This window comes from Rhinolophus sinicus, linkage group LG07 (genome assembly GCF_036562045.2).
Source record: "Rhinolophus sinicus isolate RSC01 linkage group LG07, ASM3656204v1, whole genome shotgun sequence".
Lineage (NCBI taxonomy): Eukaryota > Metazoa > Chordata > Mammalia > Chiroptera > Rhinolophidae > Rhinolophus > Rhinolophus sinicus.
In genome coordinates this window covers 93,160,749-93,187,673 of record NC_133757.1, presented here as the reverse complement: position 1 = coordinate 93,187,673, position 26,925 = coordinate 93,160,749, and the positions used below count along the sequence as shown (strand labels likewise).

The 26,925-nt window shown below is 36.0% G+C and overlaps 1 protein-coding gene across 6 annotated transcripts in view; it reads right to left on the bottom strand.

Annotated features, from left to right (window-relative positions):
* The window catches only part of CLCN3 (chloride voltage-gated channel 3), a 75,475-nt gene that overhangs the window by 38,600 nt on the left and 9,950 nt on the right, over window positions 1-26,925 (bottom strand). For 4 of the 6 annotated variants that reach the window (XM_074338311.1, XM_074338312.1, XM_074338309.1 and 1 more), the window contains exons 2-3: window positions 26,135-26,310; window positions 157-314 (exon numbers count right to left, since the gene is read on the bottom strand). In XM_074338311.1, the coding sequence (XP_074194412.1) occupies window positions 157-314; window positions 26,135-26,294 (318 nt within the window). In that variant the 5' untranslated portion in view covers window positions 26,295-26,310. Of the gene's footprint in view, window positions 1-156; window positions 315-7,739; window positions 8,125-26,134; window positions 26,311-26,925 lie in introns of those variants that run through there. The other 2 variants (XM_074338313.1, XM_074338310.1) reach the window with 2 other exon arrangements.

Sequence of the window (26,925 nt, the reverse complement as noted above, 5' to 3'; positions counted from 1 at the left end):
CTTCCCCCAAACGCGTGCCATTTTCTCTTGCCTTCCTATTTTATTTTATTATACACCTCTTTTTTTTTAAAAGCTATCTCAAATCCTTTCTGGAAACATATACTACTAAATGATCTAACTATGCACTATAATAAAATAATTACTGAAAACACTTACCCGTCTATGCCTTTCTCTGTCTTTACATTTCTCTCGCACCCAATCGATAGTATGGAAATCATCATATGTACCAACACCTGGAATTGGTTCATCCAAAAGATCCAGTAAGTGTGTAGAACTGTTAATGCTGCCTCCATTTGTCATTGTATAATGAGTTCCTACAAAGCAAAAGACACATGACTCATTAGTAATAGTATCACTTGAAATAATCATTACAGAGGAAATGAAGAAAATTATTCAAATGAAGAAAAATTATCCAAAATTTGGAAATAAGGCACAATGATTATGGCATGTCCTTTCAAACTCATACTAGAGCATCAAAAATAAGCCTGCTCACAGAGTCTAGTCCTAGACATCTAAGTAACTTTGGACAAGTAATCTTTGAATATTAAATATCTACATGACATACCCTGTACCTTATTATAAAGACATATTAGTAAAGAAGCATTTGAAATTTTTCTAAAGCCCTAAAATCTTAGAAAGGCTGATACACAATTTCAGATAGGTGATTTTAGCATTAGTGATTACACCTTACAACTTCAAATTATGTAATAGTAATATAGATACGTATTCCTAAAATAATCCAGCAGTATGTCATTTTAATGGAAATGTAACTAGAATATAAAGAGTGGTGCTATACTAATGTTTATACAAACACTGTAAAAATAAAACACAAGAAGACTCTTGCAGTCTGATGGTTTAAAATGACTCATTCCCTTTTATTTACAGATAAAGAAACTATCATAAATGTTAAGTCAGTTCACAACGCTATCATCTGGCAAAGCCAGAATCTGCACTTTCCCCAATCACTATAAACACTGCCTAGATTAGAGCAAGAGATTATCATAAATCATTTGGGAGGTGAAAGGGAAGAGAGAGTTGCACGAAGGGCCACCATGTTGATACCAAGGACTAATTTTATTACTGTTAAGATATAAGCCAAATAAACTACATTGTAGGTTGCAAGCTCTGTTTCTTGATAATTTAAAGAGGCAGTAGGAAGTAGCATTAATATAGAAAGGGTTAAAATTTTAAATAATATAATAAATACTGAATATGGCACGAATAAACTTAATGTCTGTCTACTTCTACCAGATAAAACAGGGTCCTCTCTTTTTTTCCTATTCAATACATCTGAATGTTTGCCTTGGAAAAAAGGTGTAAAACTTCTAAAAGGAGAGTACTATATTGATTTCGGTGTTCTGGCAGAAGTACTCCAGGAATAAATAATTTATCATTCTTGGCTGAGGGTTCAAAGGCCCAACCCCTGCAGCGACCCATGTTCATTCACATAAAACATATGCTCTAAACCTTATACGTAAAAGCTTCAAGTACACTAGCTCTTTCTTCCTCCCTCTATCCTGAATTTATTCAGTAATTTCCACTTTGTAAAAGCTAACTGAAAGGCCACACATTTTCTTAAGAGAAAGCAACTGGAGAATAAATATCGTAAGATCATTTCTAATACCTTGACAAATTTGAGAATCTCTGACTCTGCTTTCCACATAATACTAGATTGGTGCAAAAGTAACTGCAGTTTAAAAGGTTGAAAATAATTGCAAAAGCTGCAATTACTTGTGCACTAACCTAATATAGAGTAAATGCTTGCATTCTTTAAAAGTGTTGAAGTCATGAAAGACAGAGATTGCTTGAGGGACTTTTCTAGATTAAAGGAGACGAAAGAGACATGACAACTAAATGTAACACGTGCTCCTAGATTATTAGATCCTGGACCAGGAAAACATTATAGAACACAGGGGGACAACTGGTAAATTTGAAAACGGTCTGTAGATCAGATAATAGCAATGATCAATATTAATTTTCTGATTTTGAAAATTGTACTGTGGCTATATATAAGCGACTGTCGTTTCATAAGGAAATACACACTGAAGTATTTAGGAGTAAAAGCTTATTCATTTATGTCTACATCTTACTTTTACATGCTTTAGGAAAAAAATAATGTGGCATATACATGTGTATATATTAGTACATACAGTGTTTCCCCGAAAATAAGACCTAGCCAGACCATCAGCTCTAATGCGTCTTTTGGAGCAAAAATTAATATAAGATCCAGTCTTATTTTAACATAAGACCAGGTATAATACAATATAACATAATATAATATAAAAGACTGGGTCTTATATAAGAGCAGGTCTTATATTAAGTAAAGCTAAACTTAGTATACTTACTATTTGGCATATACTCTGATATTTTACCTTTTTTTTTTTTAATGCTGGTCACAACCCAACTGATTTCATAACCAACATGTGACAACCTGGCATCTGACAAACACTCAAACTGGAGGATACAAACATTAATGAAATTATCTCCTTTCTCATAAATAAAAACCTTTATATTCCCACCCACTAGCCCTCAATATATAGTTGAACTGAGCTTTAAAAAAAGTGCTTAACCGTTACACCTTAAGCTGAGTTTATTAGTAAATTTCAAAGTCACACATCTTCAGCACTCCAAGTCTCTTCTCAAAGGGGAGTATCTAAATAATAGTCTTACATGAAAAAAAGTAGGTATATATTTATTTACTATTACTTATTACCTCTGGGGTCGATCTCAAAAGATGTGACAGCAGTGATTCTTGCCATAATGCAGATTACTGTCCTATCACACACATAAAACATATAATTTTTTTTTAATGATGGAAGAAGGCACAGAAATCCAAAACTCTATTCTCTGACTTCCCAGTTTCTTCTCTATATTAAGAGCAGGAAGTCTAATCCCCAATGTTATATTTTTTCTCTCCCTCTGTGACCTGATAAGAAATGGTCATCCTGGCGAGGCAGGGAAAAATTAATGTAAGTTGATAGTGGAAGCTCTAGAATGTTAGCAGACTCCCAAATGAAAGATTGAAAGGGTAAAGGCAAGCACAGTGCCTCGTTCTTAGTAGGTGGTCAATTAAATGTCTGCTGGAGAAATGAAGTACATGCTCTTTAAATTTGTTCCACCATCCACAGTTGTTTTTAACTGCCATCTATTTAAACTGCAAAGACTTGGAAATTAAAACCAAATCCCAAAGAAGTTGACCAAAAGCACAAAACTAGTCAGCAGCAATGTGAGCCCATTCCACAATTCACTGTTTTCGTCTCTATTGTATTGCCACCTAAAAAAGCAGATCCTTAGGTAGAGATGTGGATATTAAGACATCTTTATAACTGGAAACAAGCTCATGTTCATTTACTATCTCTGCATACAATATATATTACATAAATAAAAAAATGTTCATGAAATCTGTTCTCTTAAATAGCATGAGGAATAATTAACAGGTACTAAAGTAAACCCATTTTTCATCTAATTATGGTTGTAAAGGACTACAAAAAATTACAAATTAAACATGTTAACTAAAAAAATAAAAACAAAATTTTAAAATACAATTTAAGCCACCAGTCTCCTGTGGTTTTGTATATGCACAAAGAAGAGACTTCAATGCTGGAAAAATAGCCAAATATATAAACCTAATTTATGTGGCAGACCTGCTCACATTATGAAATCTTGCTACGCAAAGCATTTCTGACTAATGAGAAGCCATGAGATGATATTAAATGAATCATAGTAAAGTGTAGGTTATTTTTAGAAAACAGAGCTAGAGATAGTAATATGAACCAGATTTTATTGAAGATTTTAAATTCAGATACCGTAGGGAAATAAATTTAAAGACAGGCTTTGTTTTATACTATTGGTTTAGAATACAAAGAGTTTCTGATATCAAATGAAGAATCTTTATTTGGTCTTTTAATTTACAGACAATTAGATGAATTAATTTGCAAGAAGAGATTTAATTTTCTAGTTGGTTAAAAGATTAAAGGTAATAGAAGAACAGTAACAACCCGAATCCTAAAATCATTTTACAAAGAGCCTACAGAATGTCCCTATAGCAATAAGAATATCATCTAATGCCTGGAATTTCCAAATAATGTGCCAAAAATTTTAACTACTGTACCTTAGGAGGGAATAAAAATGAACAAATTCATCTATTATAATGGGAACGAAGAAAGCTTTACTTGAGTACATCTCTGAGCTAATGAATGTCAAGAAATGATTTCGGGTAGAAACATAAAAGAATAAGACCTCAAACTCTTATTTCAATAGGAAGGCCACACTTTTTGTGGTGTAAGACTGTTACTCATCTGGCATTCAAGTTTCCTTTTGGATCTGGCACTATTCTACCTTCTACGTTTCTATATTACTGATGCATTGATACAACAAAAGTAACCAGGAAACAACATATGAGGCATTTACTCCTACCAGAGCATGTACTCATTCTATCTTCCCTCCTCCATCCCCCCCCATCGGCCCCCAGGAACACGATATCAAATTCCCTTGTGTACTTCAAAACTTGGCCTACTTTGATGCCACTTGTCAAAAGGAGACTGATCTGTCCTCCTCTTAAAGTCCCAGAGAACATGCAGTCTATACCATTCACTAGAAATGTATTAACTTCCCTGGGGCTTTGTTTCTTTGTTTTTAAACTCGGGAAGCCTTCTTATATGCCTTCCAGACTCAAAATGCCAAGTTATGACAGAGATACATAGTAAGAAGCTGTCTGTCCCTAAGAATAGAGTATGAGCCCAATCATCTAGATCAAATCCTTACTTTTAACATTTCTCTACCTCCATTTCATTAACAGGAAAATGGGGATCACAACAGTACCTACTTCACAAGTCTAAGATGAAGATTAAAATGATTTGCCACACATAAATGGACTGAGACACCTAAAGGACTTAAAACAGCACTTGGCAAAAAGTAAATTCTACACTAAGTATTAGCTATTATTAATATTATTATTACTACCACCATCTTTTTCCACAGCACCTAATAGTGCCATATATATATATATATGCACAAAGCTCAATAAATTCATTGAATGAAACAATTCATATTCAAATAATTTTTAAAGGTCCCTCAGGGAATAATAAATGGAGGCTTAAAGCCCAAAAGATCACATCCATGATAGGGTCTGGTAGAAGAAAGACTTCAGACCCCAAGCTACATAAACTTCATAACAAATTAAGAAGCAAGTCAAAGTATAAAACTGACAACCCAACTAAAGCAAGATTTTTTTCACTGATAAGTATGTTAAAGATATTTTATGAAAGAACTTGATAGTTCCTGGATAGGAAATTTACCCCAAGAAATGGCTATTTCTAGAATGTCATCTTAATTTCTAATCTATCAACAATATATTAACTAATTATGTTTTTAATCTACCAACATTTCCAGTCTCAATATTATTCACGTAAGTAGGAAGCTACATCAGTTACCATCTCACCTAGAAAAGTAGTATTACATTTAATTTACTCCATAAAGGTAATCTCTAACTCTAGCACTCTGGGTTTCAGTAAACAGATTCATGTTTACTTTATTGATATCCTTTATAATTTCATATTTCAATTATAGGCCTCTTCACCTTTTATCGGCCTAAAGAGATACTTCTAGCTATTGCAATTTTGTTCTCACAGGGAAGCTGATACAGTTTTCTTGATTTATGTTAGCTGCTTATCTCCACATCTCTAGTTCCTTTGTGTTGATTCATGGCTACAATAGGTCACAAATGATGGAAAAGAATCTCTTATCCACAGATACTAGGAAACTACAGTACAGTCAAGTAAGCCTAATAACTGACTGATCAGTACTACAAAGACACAATTTACTTTCAAATGACATTGGCTTATATTAATTAATCTCATCAAGGGACAAGGAACCCATTTGGACTACTAAGAATAAGACTGATTTAGACCTTAAACAAGATTCCTAAAGGATTATTTATGAAAATATAGAAACAAAAAACTTGTATCTGAGGAATAACCTTATCAGTAACCATGCCTACTCTCACATAAGCACTGACTTATTTCTTACTATTTGCATATCTTATAAAGAGGAGTCCATAAGTAACTTCTTTCAAACACTGTCAAGCTTAACACTGAGAATTTAAATTTCCCAAGCCTAGGTCTTCTGGTTTATTATCGTCAACAAACAGATGTTGTAAATAGCTCAGGAAAAAAAAAAAAAGAATAAAACTGTTTGTCTTGTTTTACAGTTTAATTACTGATTAGCAAATACTGTGACATTTGAACAGTCACCATTGATCGCATTGCTTCCTGTTTAAAGAAATCGTTACTAGCAAAGGGATGATGGGAACACAGTAAAACGTAGAGTATAAAAACACATTAAGAACTAGGGGACAAAAAATACCAACTCTGGGTGGTAAGATTATGAGAAATTTTTATTTCCTTCTTCATGCTTTTAGGTATTTCCTCAAACATTCTAAAATTTTATATGTATTATACGTGTATAATATATATAATATATATAAAATTATGTATATAAATTTTATTAAGAGGGCAACTGTAAGAGAAGCACAATCCTGTATATGTAACATGATCTTCATGCAGTTTTCCTCAAAATCTGAAAAGCAGGCTTTTAGTAACAACAGAATATTACTGATATATAATGTAATTGTTCAGAGCCTAAAATACTGTCTAGTAGACACAATGCAACCAATAAATATTCGCTGACTATATTAGCTTTTTAATTGTAATGGAATTTAAAACTAAAAAAAAGTTATCAGAATACAAACTATACTTTAAATAAAACAGGCTAAATATGCTCAGGAAAATTATAAATTCCTTATTCACTTCATATAAAAGTTTGGGTAAACCATAAAAATGAGTTTGCAATGCCATGCAGTAATTCAAACTAATGTACCTCATAAATGAAGTCATCTAGCTAAGAGATTTTTCTTCAGGTTCAATTTTTTTTCTAGAACACTTACCAGCCTATTTTTGGAATAATGAGTTTAAGAAAAATGAAAAAAAAAAAAAAACAAGAAAACAGTTTAATTAACATGTAATCAATTTTAAGGAGACCCTGACAGTATCTGCCAAAAGATTTATATGAATGCTGGATACTTTTCCAGTTTTAACAAACAATTGACTATTATATTTTCTGATGTGCAAAAATTACCCTAAATGTTTTTATCATATCAATTTTTACAAGATATCTGTGTAAGACAATGTAGCTAATCTTAATAAGTTGAAATGCATATTAAATGGAAAACATTAATATAAAAATGTGTTCATCTTTATTGCCATTTCAGAGCTCTAAAATGTAGGTAGAGCTTTTACTATAAATTTACTTTGTGGTGTGAAAGCTACATGGTAATTGGCAGCAGCTGAAATATAATGGTACGGCCACGCACTTGATTTCTCTGTGTAAATTAAAAGGTAAGTTTTCCGAACAAAAAACAGCATTACTTTTTAGATGCCAACAAACAGGACTTTAATTAGCTGTAAAGGCGGATTAATCCATTTTCGCAGTTAAATAGAAAGGGTATTTCACACAGAAGATGGAGTCGGAGTGCGATGTGATCTGAAGCAGTACTAATCTGCCAGGGAAAACAATCAGAGGTGACTACAAAACATTCAGAAGGTCGCATTTGCCCCTTACTAACAATCCAGGCAAACTAAACAACATACTGCAGTGTTTAAAGAACCTGTTTAAATTACAGAACCGCCCAGCCGCATGCAAAACATACCAAACAAGGATTCACAGCAAGGGGATGGCATTACCTCTTTTATGTAATTCCCTCAGGGGAATATAGTCTCCTCCCCCGTCATAAGGCAAATAGGGATCAGAAGCAGCATCCATGATTAGAATTTTTAAAAAGGAAAAGAAAAAGAAAAAGAAATGCCTGCTAGCTTAAAAAGACAGTGGCATTTCTCCCACCCCTGCTGCAGGAAGCAAGGGAGATGCCATATTTGAGGAGGGTTAGAACTGTAAGTAGTTCGAGTCGCTGAAGCAACTGTGTTCTTCCACAGTGGATGATGTCATCAAAGGGAAATTATTGCAGCCCGGTTGCTAGTGGCTACAATCGAGCAAGGCAGGCTTAGAGGCGGAACAGCCTTCTTAATGAGGTCCTGCTACGTATGATGATGACTAAGCTCCAAGTGCAACAAACAAAACTGGTTTGAGAAGCTTAAAGCACCCACAGTATAGCGTCTACATTATCAGTGGCAACGACAGTGAGACAATGCAAACATTACTTCTTTTTTATTTTACGATAAATACACAGGGAACAAAGTGTTTATAGAGACATGAAAAGGAAATTCTGGATGTAGACAATGCCCCTTTTCATTTCTAATGTAGGAAAATGGGAGCAACACTCTAAGAAGGTCGTATGATTTTTATAAGATAAATGTACTAATTTTTATATAGTAATGTCATGTGAATCATAAAGAACTAGAACACATCAAAGGCTTCAAGAGACTTGGTTTCAAGTCTATTCTTAATTATCTAAAATGTATGTCAGACTTCTACAGTGGGTTCAAAAAATTCAGTAATTGAACAGTTGAGTAGTATTTTATCTCACTAATCCCCATCAGTAGCCTCTTGTTTCCTTCTTTCAAGTTACCAGCTAGTAAGACATTCTAGCTTTTGAGAAGAAAACTTATCAACATACTAAGTAACTTAGCAATTGTTTGTGAAACAATGAAAAAAGAGATTAACTAGGTAGGAGATTTTCCTATCTCTCCTATCTATCTTCCTACTCTTCCTACCTCACAAATATTTTGTGTTCTAAAAAAAAAAGGCTTTTAGTAAAACGTCTCAAAAGGTACTCCAATTGTCAGTGTTAAAATTTTTATGAAATTCAGGAAAAAAGCAACTTTTTATTTCACACTGTCATTCAAAAAAAAAGCTGATGCTCATAATTTTTACAGCTACCCCTGAAGTTCTTCCTCTACACTACGAGATTCTCCTTCTGAAATAGCAACAGTCTTGCAGTGCCACTAAATAAAAATGTGCTATCCATTAGAAGCAATTCCATAAGACCCAGATGTTCTATAAAATTTGTTTTCCAAAGTATTGAATGAGCCAACATCTAAGACCTACTCCAATGTGAGGCATTTATTAGGAATTGGGGGTAATGAAAAATGAGAGAAATCAGATGGCAGTAAAAAGAAATGCTATTCAATTTATCCAGTATATTTTAGTTATTTTGGACTTTTTTTTAATTGGGTGTGGAATAAAATTTTTATATTTCGAAAAGTTTGAACCTCAGAAAGACAGGCCTTATAAAATCCCATGTGCGATTTGGGAAAAAAGGGTTTTAGGAAAGGAATATAGACTAGAATTACTGCCATAGGAATAGTCTAATTCTGATTCTGGCTATTAAAATTTATGAAAAGACTGAGGTTTTTTTTTTCTGTTTTCTGTATTTTTCAAATTTTCTTAGAAATAATTTTTTTAAACAAGGAAAGTTTGACCAAGAGCTAACTTTAACAAATTAAGTGTAAATTTGGTCCTTTGTGATCCTTTGGTATGTAAATTTTACTATTATAAGACTTTTTAAGAACATATGCTATATGGTATTCATAATTTAGCTTTTATGATACTATTTGTTAAGCCATATTTAGGCCAGGATGGCTTATCTTAGAAGCCATCTTGTCTTGATCCTGTCTTGCCTGCTTTATCTCCTAGGGGCCTGTCATCAGCACCTGGGCAGTCAGGACAGTGACCTGGGGCCAGGGTGTGGAGCTGGGGGGCTTGGTCAGGCCCTGAAACCTTCTGTCAAGGAAAAACCCCTGAAGCATTGAAGGGGAAAGAGACTCGTTTACCCTCGCCTATAAAACTCCATACTCCTCTTTGCTCGGGGTGGTTATGGTCGTTTCCTCGGCTCTGGCCTGACCTCCCACAGCGACTCATTCCTCCGGCCATGCCTAACACTATTTACACTCTTTCACGCCTTTGTATAAAATGCAAATCTATGTGAAAGTTTTCCTGGTATTTGCAGACACCCTCTTAACTTGTTTTTCCTGATTTATAACTTGGTCATAAAGGAAAAATGAAAAGGATAGCTAGCCAGCACTAACTGAGGGAGAAGAGTACCTTCCCTACAAAATATATTGAAAATGTTGCATAAGTACAAGTTTTGTATCATTATAAAAAGTTTTGAATTATTTTTATTTAAAAATTTTGTATATATGTGCATGTATATACAATATATATAAGTTGTATATGTTTTTACAGTTTAGAATGAGACACACCAAACTCTCAACAATTGTTATCACTGAGAAAAGAATGAGGTAAAGTGGGAAGGACAATGATACACATTTAGTTTTCACTTTATATATTATAGTTCTATAATGTTTTTAATGTTTTAACACACATATTACATATTTCATTTTTAAATAAATTATTACTTTTGTAATCATAAATCTGAAAACTTTTTAAATTTCTAAGATAAACAAATTTCTCATGCTTATGCCGTCTATGGCTGCCAGTTTCTCTTAAAAGAATTACTATTCAGGCTTTTCCAATTGCACGTGGAAGGTGGGGCAAAGAGGACTTTGACACAGATTAGGTATTACCCCATTAACAAACTGAACTGCGATCAGAGTGGGGCTGAAGTAAAAGGAGAACAGAAGACAAATTCAAGAAGTTTTAGGCACAGCTGATGGCGGGGTAGAGGGCTGCTCAGGACGGAACCTCTGACGAACAAAAACACTACAGTGGCAGCACAAAAAAAGGATTTAAGATTCAGAAGGGAAAGATATTTCTGCTTTCAAATGCACCCTAAGAGATTCTAACCTCAACTCCATATGGGATTCTGGATAAATCACAACCTCTCTGAGGCATATTGCAGGAAGGCACAACAGATGACTATAGATGACTACAGTATTATAACTATATAACTATACATATATATAACTATAATATATATTATGACTGTAGTATTATAGTGTTCAAACTTTGAGCCCTTGCTAACACATACGATCCAAGAAATTTACATTAGAAGTACTTAAAAAATGTTTTTTGCTTTTAGCTGTAACTGTAACCACACATCCCCCAAGCCTTCGAGACCTAACTCTTGGCCATCCCAGAAACCAAATAGGTTTTAACATTCCCCCAGGCCAGTGTACTTGTTGATGTGCTTTCCAGCCCATCCAGGGCCCAGCTCCGGGGACAACTGATGCCACCTAAATGACTGGTTGAATGGCCACAGGTTCTGTAGAGCTAACAGATATATTAACTAAAATCTGTTTTCCTCATTTAGGGGCTTTGGGGATACAGAGGATACCAGAGCAAGGTTACCAGTCCCAACCAAAGAAGCCAATGCGGTCTTCCAGGCGGATCTCGGGACCCCTTCCTCTCATCTGAGATCAGACAGGGCGAGAGTTCCGCGAATCCCCCAATAGGTAGGGACAGCTCTATACTCTTGCCCAGCAGGAAGCAGATACAGAATAGACCTCCTGTCCCTCAACTTCCCATAGAGATTTTATGGGGCTCATGTCTCTCAAGGGGAAAACAAGGCAGGCAGTTAGAGACAGGCATCGGGTCTCTGCATTCCTGCACAACCCACAGTATCTAACCACCCAAAAGACCTCCCATCTTTGTCCAAAACTTCCCCTTTTCATTGTAATTATCAACCCCTCTGAGGAACAAATGGGTACAAGATACCCAACTAGATCAAACCAGCCATCATGCACAGTCTAAAAAGATGAAGTCATAGCTTCTTGTCAACCACAGGTGTCCATCAAGTGGCCCCACGCCTGCAAAGGAACAGCCCATTATAGAGAAAAAGGGATAAAAACTCCAAGTCCTCCCCGGTCAGAGCCTTTTGAGCCTCTCCTGCTCAGCCCGCTCCACACTCTTTGGAGTGTACTTTTCTCCTCCTAATGCCACCTTCGGCCCTTGAGCCATTCTCTGCTGCTCGGGTCCTCTTCTATTTCTTTGAAGTGTACTATTTCTTCTAATAAACGACTCTTTCACCACTTTATTTCTGTATCTCGTTCAATTCTTTGCTCGAGACACCGAGAACCTGGACACCGCGCAGAAAAGGCCTCACTGTCCGGTAACCAAACTAGAATAAGGTTTTAGTCAAACAAAGATAACACCTTGGCCTCAGTTATGTTTTGGCTTCAGATTCATGAAAGCAGAATGGCCCCAGGGACCGCATCCCCTGAAACGAGACAGAAGGATGGCATGACTGCCATGAACAATGCTCCCTGCCTTTGCCCTGACCAGGCTGTAGGGCCCCCAGCCCCAGCTCCCTTAGTCACCACGGTTAATGATTTTTCCCTGATATAACCTGGTGATCGAAGCCACTAGGGAGCCAGGTTTTTGAGAGCACTGGCTCACCTGTATCTCCGGACTTAATGCCAACTCCTTAAATAAACCTTTCCTTTCTTTGCTGCAGACTCCTGTTTGAGTCTTTTTTAGCTTGGGCGCATGCAGGCAAGCGGACCTGTCCAGTCTACCATAACGTAACTACCAATTTACAGGAAATACAGAAAACAAAGACACATGTTAAATGACCGCTCAGGAACACAACCAGGAAAACCCAAACTCAGAAGCCAATGACCTGATGATTTATTCAACAAATAAATAGTAAGGGGGAAAAAAGGGAAGGTGGGGCTATAGAATTAAAACCAAAACAAAAAAGATTTAAGAGATATATCAATTTCAATGTACAATTTTTTTATGAAACAATTGGGTAAATGTGAAATAAACAAGATATTTGATTTTAAGAAATTATTCGTACTTTAGATGTGATAATGGCTTTAAAAGAATTCTTATCTTTCAGAGATCCAAAATGAGATCTATATATATAGTCCAAGAAAAACCAGAGGTGGATAGCAGTTAAAACAGTACAAACAGATTTTATTCAGGACTACTGCAATAGGGAAAAGAGAACTCAGTCTAGAACTGGGCTCAATTCCCAATACAACAAGGAAGTGGGAATTTATATAAGGAGGGGATTGGGGGGTGTTGGTCAATGAAAAATTACTAAGAGGTAAGGGGAGATTCTCGCTAAACAGCCCTAACAGGATTCTTGCTAAAGATACAAGGTGATGAGACATCACCTGCAGGATGGTAGAGGATGAGGAGGGGGAGGGGATTCAAGATAAACCAATTTGACAAGATTCTTGCCAAAATTGAGCAACAAAACAAACAAGTCCAAAGTTGAGACACCTATGGTTGGGAAGAGAATTCAGAGGAGCCCGGTTAAAGTCTCATCAAGTAGAGACTATCAGTATATCTATAATTAAAATCATACAGTATTTTAGATTTATTTCAAAATAATTGGGAGAAGGAAGTAGAGACGAAACAAAATTGACCATGAGTTGACAATTATTTCAGCTAAGTGATGACAGCAAAAAGGTACATAATTCTCTTCTCTACACTTTTGTATATGTTTCAAATGTTCTATAATAAGAATATTCTTTTTTAAAGAAATGCTTATAAATAAAATCATTTGTACAAGATAAACAGTAACAAAAATTACATCCTCCTTTACGCCGTAAACTAAATATACTACTAAAAGTGTAAGATCAACTGTAACTTACCCATTAAGTACAGCGGCTTTAGATTTACATTTGGATACACTATAAAACATTAAACTTTACCTGGAGTTGTCAGTTCTCTTCCCTAAACAAAAGCATCAAAGCAAAAAAAAGGGAAGAGAAATAGCAAAGCGTTCAAGGAGGGCAATCAATTCATGCTACAGTCATTGCCGCACAAGGTTAAAAAGGACCTGGGAATTCTCAGAAATGACAAACCATAAAATCAATTTAAAAAACAGAACGGTTTTGCAATATTCATACTTCACAAACATAAGAAGTTTTAGCTCTCAGCATAGTTCTCTGGTTACCCAAGTAATACATCATTGGATTAAAATGAAAAAGTTTCTTTTATAAACATCACACAATGATCTCTTTTTAAAGATCAGAACCAAAAATCACCAATACTTTTAATGCCTAAGCAATTCCTTGTGAAGGAATTTGTCAAATATATTCATGCATGTACAAAAGCTGGTACAAGCCGGCAGTTTGTTATCATGCAGTTTTTGAGGAGTCTCTTTGTACTAGGAAAGTTTGATGTATATGATTTTTGTAATTTGGGTATATTATGCTGTGGTATCATCTCCTGAAATTGTGTTAATGTTGGTTATTTTATTTTGGGAACATTGATATTTACCAGAAAATATTGGTACTTGGTATTTGAAAAATCTTGGTATCTACTTGTCACTAATCATTTATAAAATGTTCTATATTGACACACTGGTAATACATATGAAATGGAAAGCTTTATAAAAAAAACACAACTAAGCTCACTTATTTTTAATAACCTTTCCGATGATATCCATCTACTATTTTATAGGCTTTCCATTGGTATTTTAGGCTAATTTTATCAAGACACCACTTTATAATACCAAGTTCTTTTTCCTAGTTCTTCAGTAACATTGAATTACAATACTGCATAAACTTAGTATGCGCTAGATTTCCCCAAATGCATTACCTTATCTTATACAAACGCACCAATTTGGAAAGAACCCTACCCTACAAATATTGAGTAGGTTAAGCAGGTTGCTCAGACTGAAGTGACCTGAAGATTCAGAGGCAGAAAATATTTACAATGTAGTTGGCAACAAAATGTGCAGGATGTCAAATTTATTAAAAATGTGACACTGCTTAGAGTAAGTATCAGATAAACAATATTATTTATTTCTAAAAATAATTCAGAGTAGACCTTTTGAAAGTTTTTAGTTTTCCCCAACAGATAGCCATTAAATGGTAGTGATAGTGTTTTATTTAACTTAATTTTAAGAATTTCGAAAAGTACCTTTACTGAAGATTCACAATGTAACCACTTCATGCTTTTGTAAAAGTTTAAGAGTTTGTTTCCAAATTCAACTTTAGAGCCAAATGCCTCACTCATTAGAATAATGCCACCAATGTTATCAGTAGATGCCAGATAAAACAGTAACACTAAAATCAACTTGTCATCTACTAAAGACAACATACATAATCTATGAAATACTGTAGCAAAGTCAGATTATTCCAACACAGCATACATTTCTTGGATTTCTGAGTTATACCACAACCTCACGCTATCAGTAAATTTTTTTGTTTATAAATCCACCTACAAATTTACAAAAAAACTGTTCTTAGATCATTTCTACCTGCAGTTGACATAAAAGAACTTCATTATTCTTATTCACAGAAAGCAAACAACTCCAATTGTTTTAACAGCATTTAGACTGTTTATCCTTAACAACAATTCTACCATCAATTTTCCAAGCATTGCATTCACTACACATTAACAGATATTACTAAAGACGTTCCTCCCAGTAATATTTTTCTAGGAATTTAGAATACATTCATTTATTCAAATATGATACAACCATAAAAATCATTCAAAGAAGGTCCAAGATGGTGGCGTGGGAAGACTCTGAGCTCACCTCCTGCCACTGAACACACTGAATCTACACCTACAGACTGAAAAATTTGCCCCAGAGAAGAACTGAGGCCTGCCTGACTGAACAGCCTCTGCACAACAAAATGAAAAGAGAGACCACACAGAAACCTGTAAGAGAAAGGAAGACAGTCTCAGGGGAACTCCACGCCAGCCTGCACAGGCCTGCAGTTAGGGCGGGATCACTGAAAGGCCTTTCAGACTTGCCTGCCCTGGGGCACAGTGAGAAAAAACAACACAAAAAAAGAGTTGTTCAAAGGCCATTGAGACTACAGGGAAAGGAAATCCACACTAACCCTAGCTGAGGGAAGTGTGGGAACTCTCTCTGGTGTCGGAGATACCACAGAGTGCCCTCCCCACCACCCTGACCGCAGGGGCAGGAGCAAGACCCAGGAGCTCTAGCCAGTTGGCTGAGGCCACCCTCGTGCCCCTCAGGCCCCAGGCCCATGCCAGACTCCCCGGTGGCCTGTGCCCTCTCTGGCAACAGCTCCAGGCCCCAAAGCAGCTTGTCCCTGGGGCTCCCTTCAGCCGGCTCCAGCTGCAAATCCAGATTCTAGCACGTCCACCAAGATGACCCAGATGCAGCTTTCCCCTGGGATTCACCACAGCTTAAACTCACTCTAGCTGCCACTCCCACCCTGGTGCAACTTGTCCCTGGGACTCCGCGTGGCCTAAGCCCATTCCAGCTACAATTCCAACCAGCCTGCCAAGGTGGTCTCCGGCAAGGCTGGCCCCTAGAACTCCCCACGGCTCACTGCTGCTCCAACTACACCTTCAGCCCGGCTCAGCTTGTCCCCAGAACTTCCGCAGCCTAAGCCCTCTCCACCTACAGCTCCAGCCAGTCTGCCAAGGCAGCCCTAGCATGGCCTGCCCTGAGTGTTCTCTCAGTCTCATGCCGCTTCAGCTATAGTTCAGCGCAGTTTGCTCCTGGGACTCCCCATGGCCCAAGCCTGCTCCCACTACAGCTCCAGCCAGCCTGCCAAGGCCATCCTGGGTAGGCTTCCCCCAGGGACTCCCCAGACCTGTGTCCACCTGAACTCCAGCACCAACTGGCCTGCCAAGGTGGCCCCAGTGCAGCTTGCCCTGGCTCTGCCTGTAGCTCATGCCAACTCTACCTCCAGCTCTAGCTGGCCTGCCCAAGACACCTAGCACATGTAGTCTACAAGGCGAAAGCTCCTATACATATATTGCTGTTTTGCCTAATTCATGGAAACAAATGCAAAGAGACAGCCAAAATGAGGAGACAAATACATTCCAAATTAAAGGACAGCACAAAACCCCAGAAAAAGAATTAAATGAAATGAAGACAAGCAATCTGGCGGATAAAGAGATCAAAACAATAGTTATAAAGATGCTCAACAAACTCAGGAGAAATATACGAGATGAACTTAGTGAGAATGTCATTCAGAACAACATCAACAAGTTTACGTCTATGTTTTCACCACTGTGAGCATGAAAGCTTCCCAATAGTTAAATACTTCTTATGGGACTGTAGATTGGTGGCAATATTAAAAAAAAAAAAAAATGTGGCTTGATTTTGTGCAATGAAACGTGTGAACATGAGCAAGATCTGTATAAATCTGTTAGGTGCTGAAGTGCCCCACCAAAATTCCTATGATAAAAGCCTTAACCCCAAGTACCTCAGAATGTGAGTGTATTTGGAAATGGGGCCTTTAAAAAGGTTAAACGACATCACAGTGTAGGCCGAGTCCAATAGGACTAATACCCTTATAAGAAGACATTAGGACACAGGTAGACACAGACCATGTGAGGACACAGGGAGAAGACAGCCATCTCCAGGCTGAAGCCTCAGAAGAAATCAACCCTGCCAAAACCTTGATATTGGACTTTCAGTCCCCAGAACTGTAAGAAAATAAACCTCTGTTGTTTAAGCCACCCAGTCAATAGGTGGTACTTTGTTATCGCAGACCTAGAAAACGAATACATCAGTGAATCAATTTCCAAATGACTAATGCATATTATAAAATCATGCATGGAGAAGAGATCCACTCAAAGCACAAGACAGGCCGTTGGATTTTAATTTCACACAAGATGAAATGTTCATTAATATGGTTTCAGTTTCCACATTGCAATTAATCTTTAAGAAATTATGTGTCAAGTTTTGATGCAGTATCAAGGAAGAATACCCACAATGATACGTGAAAGGCCATTTAAATTATTCTTCTGTTTTAAACTATATATTTATATAAGGCCAAATTTTCTTAGATATAAAAATATATACTGTTATACAGTTGACTCTTGAACAACACGGAGGGTTAGGGGTAGGGGCACCAACAACTCCCCACCCCAGCAGTTGAAAATCGGTGTATAACTTCTAACTTCCCCAAAATTTAACTACTAATAGCCTACTGTTAACCAGAAGCCTTATGGATAACAGTCAATTAACACATATTTTGTATTTCGTATGTATTATATATTGTATTCTCACAATAAAGCTAAAGAAAATATTAAGAAAATCACAAGGAAAAGAAAATATGTCCATATTTTTATGCATTCATGACATACTAACCTTTTCTTTTTCTTTTTCTTTTTTTATATTTATAGGCTACACAGTTTATCTGTGAGTTTTTTCAAATCTCCAAAAAATTTTCCAATATGTTTATTGAAAAAAAATCTATGTATAGTCAAAGGAACCACACAGTTCAAACTCATGTTGTTCAAGAGTCAACCGTGTATATATAAACATATATTTCTTGTGTTACCACCAAACAACACATCACAATAGATTGACTGGAGAAGGAGCAGAGACTCTAGCTGTTTTAAATTAAGCCAGATATTAGAGATATTTACAAAAATGTAGAACAATGCCATTCTTCCCATTAAATTTATTTTGTTTTGGATAATACAGTTATTCATTAAAAAGTTATTAATGACACAATGTACGAGTTATTGTTATCTTTAAATAAATTAAGAACTGAAAATTTTGTTTTAATTTTTAATATAGCAAATATGAACAGCTATAACCTACATTAAAAAAAAAAAGCTTGTTAGAGCGTTAATAATCTTACAAGAATAGAAAGGGATCTTATGAACAAAAGGTCTGAGAATCATTTCCTTAAAAGATATACCTAAATATTACTCAAAGCCAGGTATCTTATGGACATGAGGGAGAATGCTTTGGTTTTTTTTACTGTTTTAAATGTCCGTGGTAGCCACTCCCTTTTAAAATTCATCATAGGTGAAATTATCATGACTTTGTCACATGGAATATAAATTTTAGACCTTCTGTTAATCATTTATGTCTTTAGCAGTTACAAAATTATTCTCAAAAAGTCTTTGGACTGTGTCCATAGGTTCAGCCACCACTTTTCAGTAAGAAGCCTTACTGGTCAGTCTTAGTTTTTGTTAGGCTCTTCATTTTCTTAAGGAAAACCAGCTGAATGTACATAAATAGTTCTGTTACAGTTCCAAAATATAACCCTAAAATCACTATAATCTAATACATGTTAAACCTTCAGCAAAAAAAACCAACATAATATACATTGGTGACTTTGGAAACTCTCTACATAGTCCATCTACTCTAAAATACATCTATGGATCCTGCCAGGACATCAGAAATAATCAATGCCTATACCATATAATAAGGGTGTCCTTGTCAAATTAGGTCTTGTGATTCAATTAGGCAATACTGATGGATGTTATAATAAAAGCCCTGTGAAAATCACTGCTGTTTACTTCAAGCATGGTCTTGAAAAATGGTTTAGCACATTAGATAGTACCCACTTTATAGTGTCACTCGGAAACTTAATATAAGTAATAGGGTGTTCACTGACAAACTGGTTGGGTTTATCTCTTAAAAACACTGTGACTCATTTAAAACAGGCTCTATCATGTCACTTGCTGCTATAAAGCTTCGAGCCAAATCTGTAGTCTCCCCTTAGAAAGTATATTGCTAATATTTTTTTATTGGCCTCATTCATCTCTACATTCTATGTCACTTTAAGGTGTTTTCTCTTTGCTTCACCCTTCTCAAATAATTGAATTTTGTGTGTCTTTACAAGCTCCTTTATATTCTTTAAGTGAAGCAGAACATGAGCATATTTCTCACTGTAAATATATCTGTATGTTTTTACCTAACAACATCTAAAATCCTGGTTAATACCCAGTATGAACCCACTTACAAGAGACAGCTGAGTTTCACAATGACGCCACACTTCTGTGTCTGCAAAACTAAGGACCCTGGACTGTGAGGTTTGGCCTCATCCTAACACGCACTCTGAGTGCCTGTAGTGGTGCGGTCGCAGCTGCCTCGATGTCCTGAACTGATTCAAAACTTTTTTCCTTTCATGGTCATTTTGACTTTGGGGAAGAGCCAGAAGTTAGTTGCATGGTGCCGGATTCAGTGAGTAAGGTGGATGAGGACACATCATAATGTTTTTATTTGACAGAAGTTGCCGTATAGCAGAAGCGATGTGTGACACGGAGCATTGTCATGATGGACGATGAAGTAAAAGACACTCACGAAAGAGGACTTCCAGAACTGCTTCACAAAGTGGCAAGAATGATGTTCGAAGCGAGGGGGAGTATTTTGAGGGGGATTAATGGCAATGTGTCTTTTACTGTAATAATTTTTTTTTTATTTAAACATTCACCGTATCTTTTGATCACAGTCGTATATCCTTTTCTAATACTACTGGAAACGTTCCTGACATCTCACTTGAATACTAAAAGAAAACTGCTAAGTTGAAGGGGCAGAGTGTAATATATCCAAGGGGGAAGGAACGTAGAAGAAAACAGAAACAGCTACTATACAAATAGTCCTTACCATGAGCCAATTACTGTGGTAAGGATTCTATCTACATTATTTATGTGTTAAGGTCTCTCCATGCACTTAATTCTCAAAGCAACAATTTAAAGAGTATTACTACTCTTCTTTAAATAGGAGAAAACTAAGGCATAGAGAAGCTAAGTTACTTGCAGAGATTACAGAGCTAGTAATTGGCAGGGCCAGGATGTAAATTGGGGTCTACAACTTGAAAGCTACTGAACACAACAGTCTTTCATTCAACACATGCCAGAAACACTATCAGTACTTTCCAGTGATTAATTCCTTTTTTTTAAATTTTTTATACTAAAACGATATTGAGTTATGAAAGAATATCTAATACCCAGCTACCTGTCCTACTGTCCACCTCCACAGAAGACACAGAAATGAGCTCTCCTGTCTGACATCTGTCCTAGCCCATGAGGGTAGATCTAATCTGAGGTCCCCACTTCTTCTAGGACATTCCTCTGCCAGCTCATGTTAACAGGACAACATAGGCTTTGCTGAAAGTAACGATATCACTATCTTACAAAAGGACGTTCATTGTCTCACAACATAATATCTTTTCCTACTGCTGGGCCTTCATGCACTATCTCCCTTTCTAGAATACGCTCAGCAATTCTAGCAGGATATCAAATTAATATCCTTTTTTTCAAGATGTAACGTTTAGATATGCACCACCCTATTTAACTGTTAACATAGTTATTGCCAACTGCTGTTCCACATCTTATACCTTCAACTAGACTAACTTTGAGGAGACAATCTATATGGAAAACACCAATGGTTGCTTTACCCTAGAGTTATCCCAACTTCTCCTTTGCTAATAGAACCTTAATTTTGTTTGGTGTGGTAATGTGCCTACTTCCAGGGAATGAATCGTGATGGTTATAATCAGTCAGTAATCCCATTGCTCTTTGTCAGTGACCGGTCTAGGTGTGGGCATGCAACCAGTTCTCGCCAGTGGAAGTCTAGGGATAGGAGGAAGCCTAGGGATAGGGTTCTAGGAAAATTATCCTCCCTGATAAGAGAAAGAGCAACAAAAGCAGATCCTTTCTTGTACCCTCGCTCCCTCCTTCCCACTTGGCACTCTATCCTACTAAAAGGCTATGAATGATGACAACACCAATACTTCATGGCAGTACGGAAAGAGTGAGTTCCTCCTATGTCTTTCTACTGCTCTGAGTTATTTCTCTGCCTCACATAAAGGGCCAAGGAGTTACCTGAATACTTGGTATACTATTAAATATGGGTATACTAAAATTTCACCTGATTTTTCAAATTATGAACACATGTGTTTATCTGGTTTATAATTCTGTGATTAAAATCATGGGGGAAAACCTATCAGTAATGAAGAGAACAAATTACTAATAACAGCAAAATACTATATTTCTTTTTTTTAAATCAAAGAACATTCAAAAGAGCCAGAGAACATACAAGGCAGAAGAACTTGAAATGACAAGATTCCAAAAAGAAGTGAAACAGAGGTAAACAGTCTCAACCACTTTTTGCCCTTGAGCCATTTCCTAATCCATTAAGTATAGTGACTGAAAGGCAAAAAAGAGAGTGAAGGTTGAGAGCTTTTGGCAGTCTCATGGGACGAAGGAGACAAAATTTGAAGCTCAAGACCACCGAGGCAATGAAGACTTGAATGGGCCAATATCCTGGAGAAAAGAGACAAAACAGTTCATTCTATGGTACTTTTCCCCTAAAAATATTATGATCCCTAAACTTCATAAGAGGCTGAGAAACTAAGGGAGAAACAGTGGTTAAGAGACTAAAATGATAAGCAGAGCTGTCAGCAGTCTCAAAACACCAAGGAGACAAACACTGGATTTCAGTGCCCACCAAAGAAAAGGAGTCTTGGTAAACACAGGAGGCTTTCTACTAAAATTCTCAAGGGCCATGCCCCAAAAATAAAGTGAGCCAAAAATAGACTAACTCTCAGAACGTCTGAAACCATGCCGCAAATTCTCTCAATCTTTGATGACACTGATGTCATTTGCTTGTACACAACCTGTCTGCCAAGGAAAAGAAAAATAAATACACCATAGTAAAGATAACATCATCCAGAACATCTATAAATTTCTGTATACAATAACCACCAATCAAAAATTACAAAGCCTACCTGGAGTCAGGACCGAAACACTCTAAACCAAAAGAAAAACAGGCAATATACAACGATCCCAGATGGTCCTGATATTAGAATACTCAGACATGAACTTTAAACAAGTAATTAATATGCTCAAAAAAAAAAAAAAAAAAAAAGGCAGATAGAGAATTTCTTCCAGAGTACAGAAATCTATAAAAAAATAAAATAAAATGGAAATTCTTTAGCTGGAAAATAACTGATCAAAACTTGAGAGCAAACAGTGAGATCCCACTATACAGCTATTGCAAGAGCTAAAATCCAAGATACTGACAACACCAAGTGCTGACATATATATGTCAACAGGATCAACAGGAAGTCTCATTCACTGCTGGATGCATGCAAAATGGCACAGCCACGTTGAAAGACAGTTTGGTAGTTTCTTACAAAACTAAATGTACTCTTAACACATGATCCAGCTATTGTGGTTCATGTTATTGATACAAATGATTTGAAATATCCAAATGAAAAAAGATTTTAAAAATACAGAAAACAGCACAGGAAACACATGTAACTGGAGTCCTAAAATTGGAAGGGGGAGAGAGTGGCAGGAAAAATATTTGAGGATACACTGTTAACATTATCCAAAGATGAAAAAAAAAAAAATCAAGTCACAATTCAGGAAGCTCTAATAACCTCAGCCAGGATAAATACAAGGAAAATCACACTTAGGCAAACGCTGGTAAAGTTTATGAAAACCAAAGACAAAGAAAAGATTCTTTATCAGAGGGGAAAAAAGCAGTCAGAGGGGGAAAAAATTAAGATATATAGCTGACTTTTCAACAGAAATAACAGAAGTCAAAGGACACCAAAATTACATCTTTAAAGTGTTCAAAGAAGATAATTAAAAATCTGGAATATAACTGCAAAAATATTCAAACATAAAGGTGAAACAGAGCTTTACAAAAGCTGAGTGAACTTATTGCTAGCAGACGGTAATTTAAAAATATACGAATGAGAGTTCTTCAGGCAAAAAGATAACAATCCCAGACAGAAACAGGAAAATGCCGTATAAAAAGAAGAGCGACAGAAAAAGTAGAGGTGTAGCTAAATCTAAATGGATAGTGATATAAAACGACAATAATGTCTTGCGAAGTTTAACATACAAAGAATTAAAATAGAGGAAAAGAATGGCACAAAAAGCAGAAGGATTAAAAAATGGCAGTCTCATGGGACTGCCATTTTCTTACATATTCCATGACGTGGTAAAAGTACTAATTTATAATATAATTAATAAGACAAGAGTGCATGTAATAATCTCTAGAGTAACCCATCAAACAAAATATAAAAGAATGCATAACTAACAAGGTATTGGGGAAACAGAAAAAAAGGGAGAAAAAAGAACAGCAGTGACAAATATAATAGAAAGACAGTAGATTTGAACACAAATATATCAGTGATTACATTAAATGTAAATGGACTATATGTCAATAAAAGACCAATGTGAAAAACAAAACGCATATATATGCTGGCATAAGACAAATAAGACAAATATTTCAAGGTAGTATAGTAGAAAGTCCAGAAATGGACATACAGAATTACATGCACTTGGCAGATGACAAAGATGAACACTGGAGAAGGGAAAGTTTTTTCCATAAATGCTGCTGGGTAAACTAGTTATCCATAGAGAAAAAATGAATCTGAAGGCTTAACTGAGATCACATATAAAAATTAATTGCAAGTAGATTATAAATCTAACTGTGAAAAACACTAAAAAAGAAAACTTCTAAAAGAAAACGAGAAAATATCTTCATGACCCTGCATTATGGGAAAATATCTTTACCAAAACCAACCAACCAAAATAACCCAAAGAATAAAGGAAAAGATTAACAAGATTTCGTTAAAATTGATGACATTTTCATCAAAAGATGCCAGGAAGAGAGAGAAAACGGTTATCGCAGAGAGAAGAAATTTGCAATACATATATCTGACAAAGGACTCATAATCAGAATGCATAAAGAACTCTTACAAAATAGGCAAAAAGACTGAACAAGCACTTCAAAAGAGGTAATCTAAAAAACCAATAAACATACAAAAAGGCATTTAAACTTATAAGCCATCAGGCAACTGTAAATTAAAACCAAAATTCAAGACCACTGCATGCATCCACATTAGAATAGCCAAAATTCTAAAAACTGATAATATCAAGTATTGGTGCAGACGTGGGGCAATTAGAACTCCCAGACATGGTAGAATGTATATGCTACAACCACTTTGGAACCATCTTTGACAATGTCTGGTAGCATTGGGATCCATATATCTTGTCTAAAAATTCCATTTCAAGATGTAAAAGCCACCGAATTGTGTACATAATGTGCACTAAAACACATGTCCATGACAATTCACAGCAGCACTGTTAATAGCCAAAATATAAATGAAAAAACACAACACCTAAATATCAACAATATATCATGGATAGAATAGATAAATTACAGCATATTTACACAACTGGATACTACATGGCAATGAAAATAAGTTAACTACTGCTATATTCAACAACATAGATGAATCTCAAAACATAAGTAAATGACACCAGACACAAAAGATATACATCGTGTAATTCTATTTATATAAGGTTTAAATACCTGCAAAACTAATCTGTAGCAATAGAAATCAAACCAATAGTTATCTTTGAAACTGGACGGGGGAACAAGGAAGGATTCTGGGTGAAAATGATGATAATGTTTTATTTTTTGATTGAGGGGTAGTTCACGAGTGTGTTCACTTTGTAGAAATTCACCAGTTTCCACACATGATTTGATGATTGTTGTGATGGTTAATTTTATGTGTCAACCTGACTGGGCTAAGGGATGCCCAGATAGCTGGTGAAACATTTCTGTGTCTGTGTTTGGGAGGATCTTTCAGGAAGAGGTTACATTTGAATCGGTCGATTGAAAAACGATGCCCTCACCAATGAAAATGGTCATCATCCAACTACCTGAGGATCTGACTAGAACAAAAAGGCAGAGAGGAAAGGTCAATCTGCTCTCTGCTTGAGCTGGCGGGGGCATCTGTCTTCTCCTGCCCTCGGATACTGGTGCTCCTGGATCTGGGGCCTTCAGACTCAGACTGGGACTTATGCCATTGGTTCCCCCGATTCTCAGACCTTTGGGTTTGGACTAGAACTACACCACCAACAGTCCTGGCCCTCCAGTTTGCAAATGCTACGCTGTGGGACTTCACAGCCTCCACAATCATGAACGCCAATCCTTCATTAAAAAAACTCTTCCTATATTTCAATATATCTCCTATTAGTTCTGTTTCTCTGAGAACTTCAATTACTGTTGTACAACTCTCTGTATTATGTCATATTTAAATTTTAAAAGTTTATCCAGATACTCTGTATAAGGTTTTCTTTAGGGGCAATGAAAATGTTTGGAATTAGATACTGTGTTTCCCCGAAAATAAGACCTAACCAAACAATCAGCTCTAATGCGTCTTTTGGAGCAAAAATTAACATAAGACCCGGTATTATTTTAATATAAGACCCGGTCTTATGTTATAATAAGTTTTGCTCCAAAAGATGCATTAATGTTGAGTGTCTGGCTAGGTCTTATTTTCGGGAAACACGGTAGAAGCAGTACTTGTACAACATTGTGAGTGTGCTAAATGCCACTGACTTGTGTACACTCTAAATATGGTTACGTTAATGTCCGTGAATCACCTCAATTAAGAAAGTTACCCAAAAATGCAACCTCAATAAAACAAAGTATATACTGATTATTAGTAGATATCCATGATTACCAATATTAAAAGAGTTGCAATGCCAAACTTACCAACTACTGTGTCACCGTCTAGCAAATTGTCGTCTTCAGAAGTTTGAAAGTCCATAATAACGCCTGCTCCATCTAAAAGTTCCTCATCACTACTCGCACTTGTTATACTGTTGTAGCTGTTTCTATAGTAACCTCTATGGAACAGCTGCTCAGACTCCATTGAGCTGTCTGGTTATCTGGAATAAAGGGGGGGAAAACGGTGTTAAAAATTTCCACACATAATAAAAATCATCTACTTTAAAGGACAAAAGGAAACTTCTGATCTCAGTATTTACAAAAAAAAATACTGAATTCATTCACTGTAACAATAGCTAAACATTTATTATGTTAAATCTTGGGGATGATTTAATAATTCTAATCTCACTACGTAGCTATAAAAAAAGGAAGAATTTCTTCAAGATCAATTATTAAGTTAAAAAACTTAATAATTGTACTTAAAACACTTAATAATAAAGTACAGAGACGTGTTTAGAGTATACTATAATATATGTGGGTTTTCTTCCCAAAAAGAGCGGGGGATACAGTGTATAATTCCTCGCACATGTATAGACTATCTCTGGAGGGATTTCTAAGAAAATTGTCCACAGGAGAATGTAACAAGATGGCTGAAGTACCAGGTTTGAAAGTGAGACCATTTGTCCCTCCCGAATATTTTAGCAGATCCAAGTACTAATTTTAAATACTGTAATTTAAATTTCAATATTAATTTTATTCTATCATCATTTTAAAATTAAAATTTTCAGAGCCCATGGTCAAATATCAGCCATAGAAAATAATATTATAAGCAACAG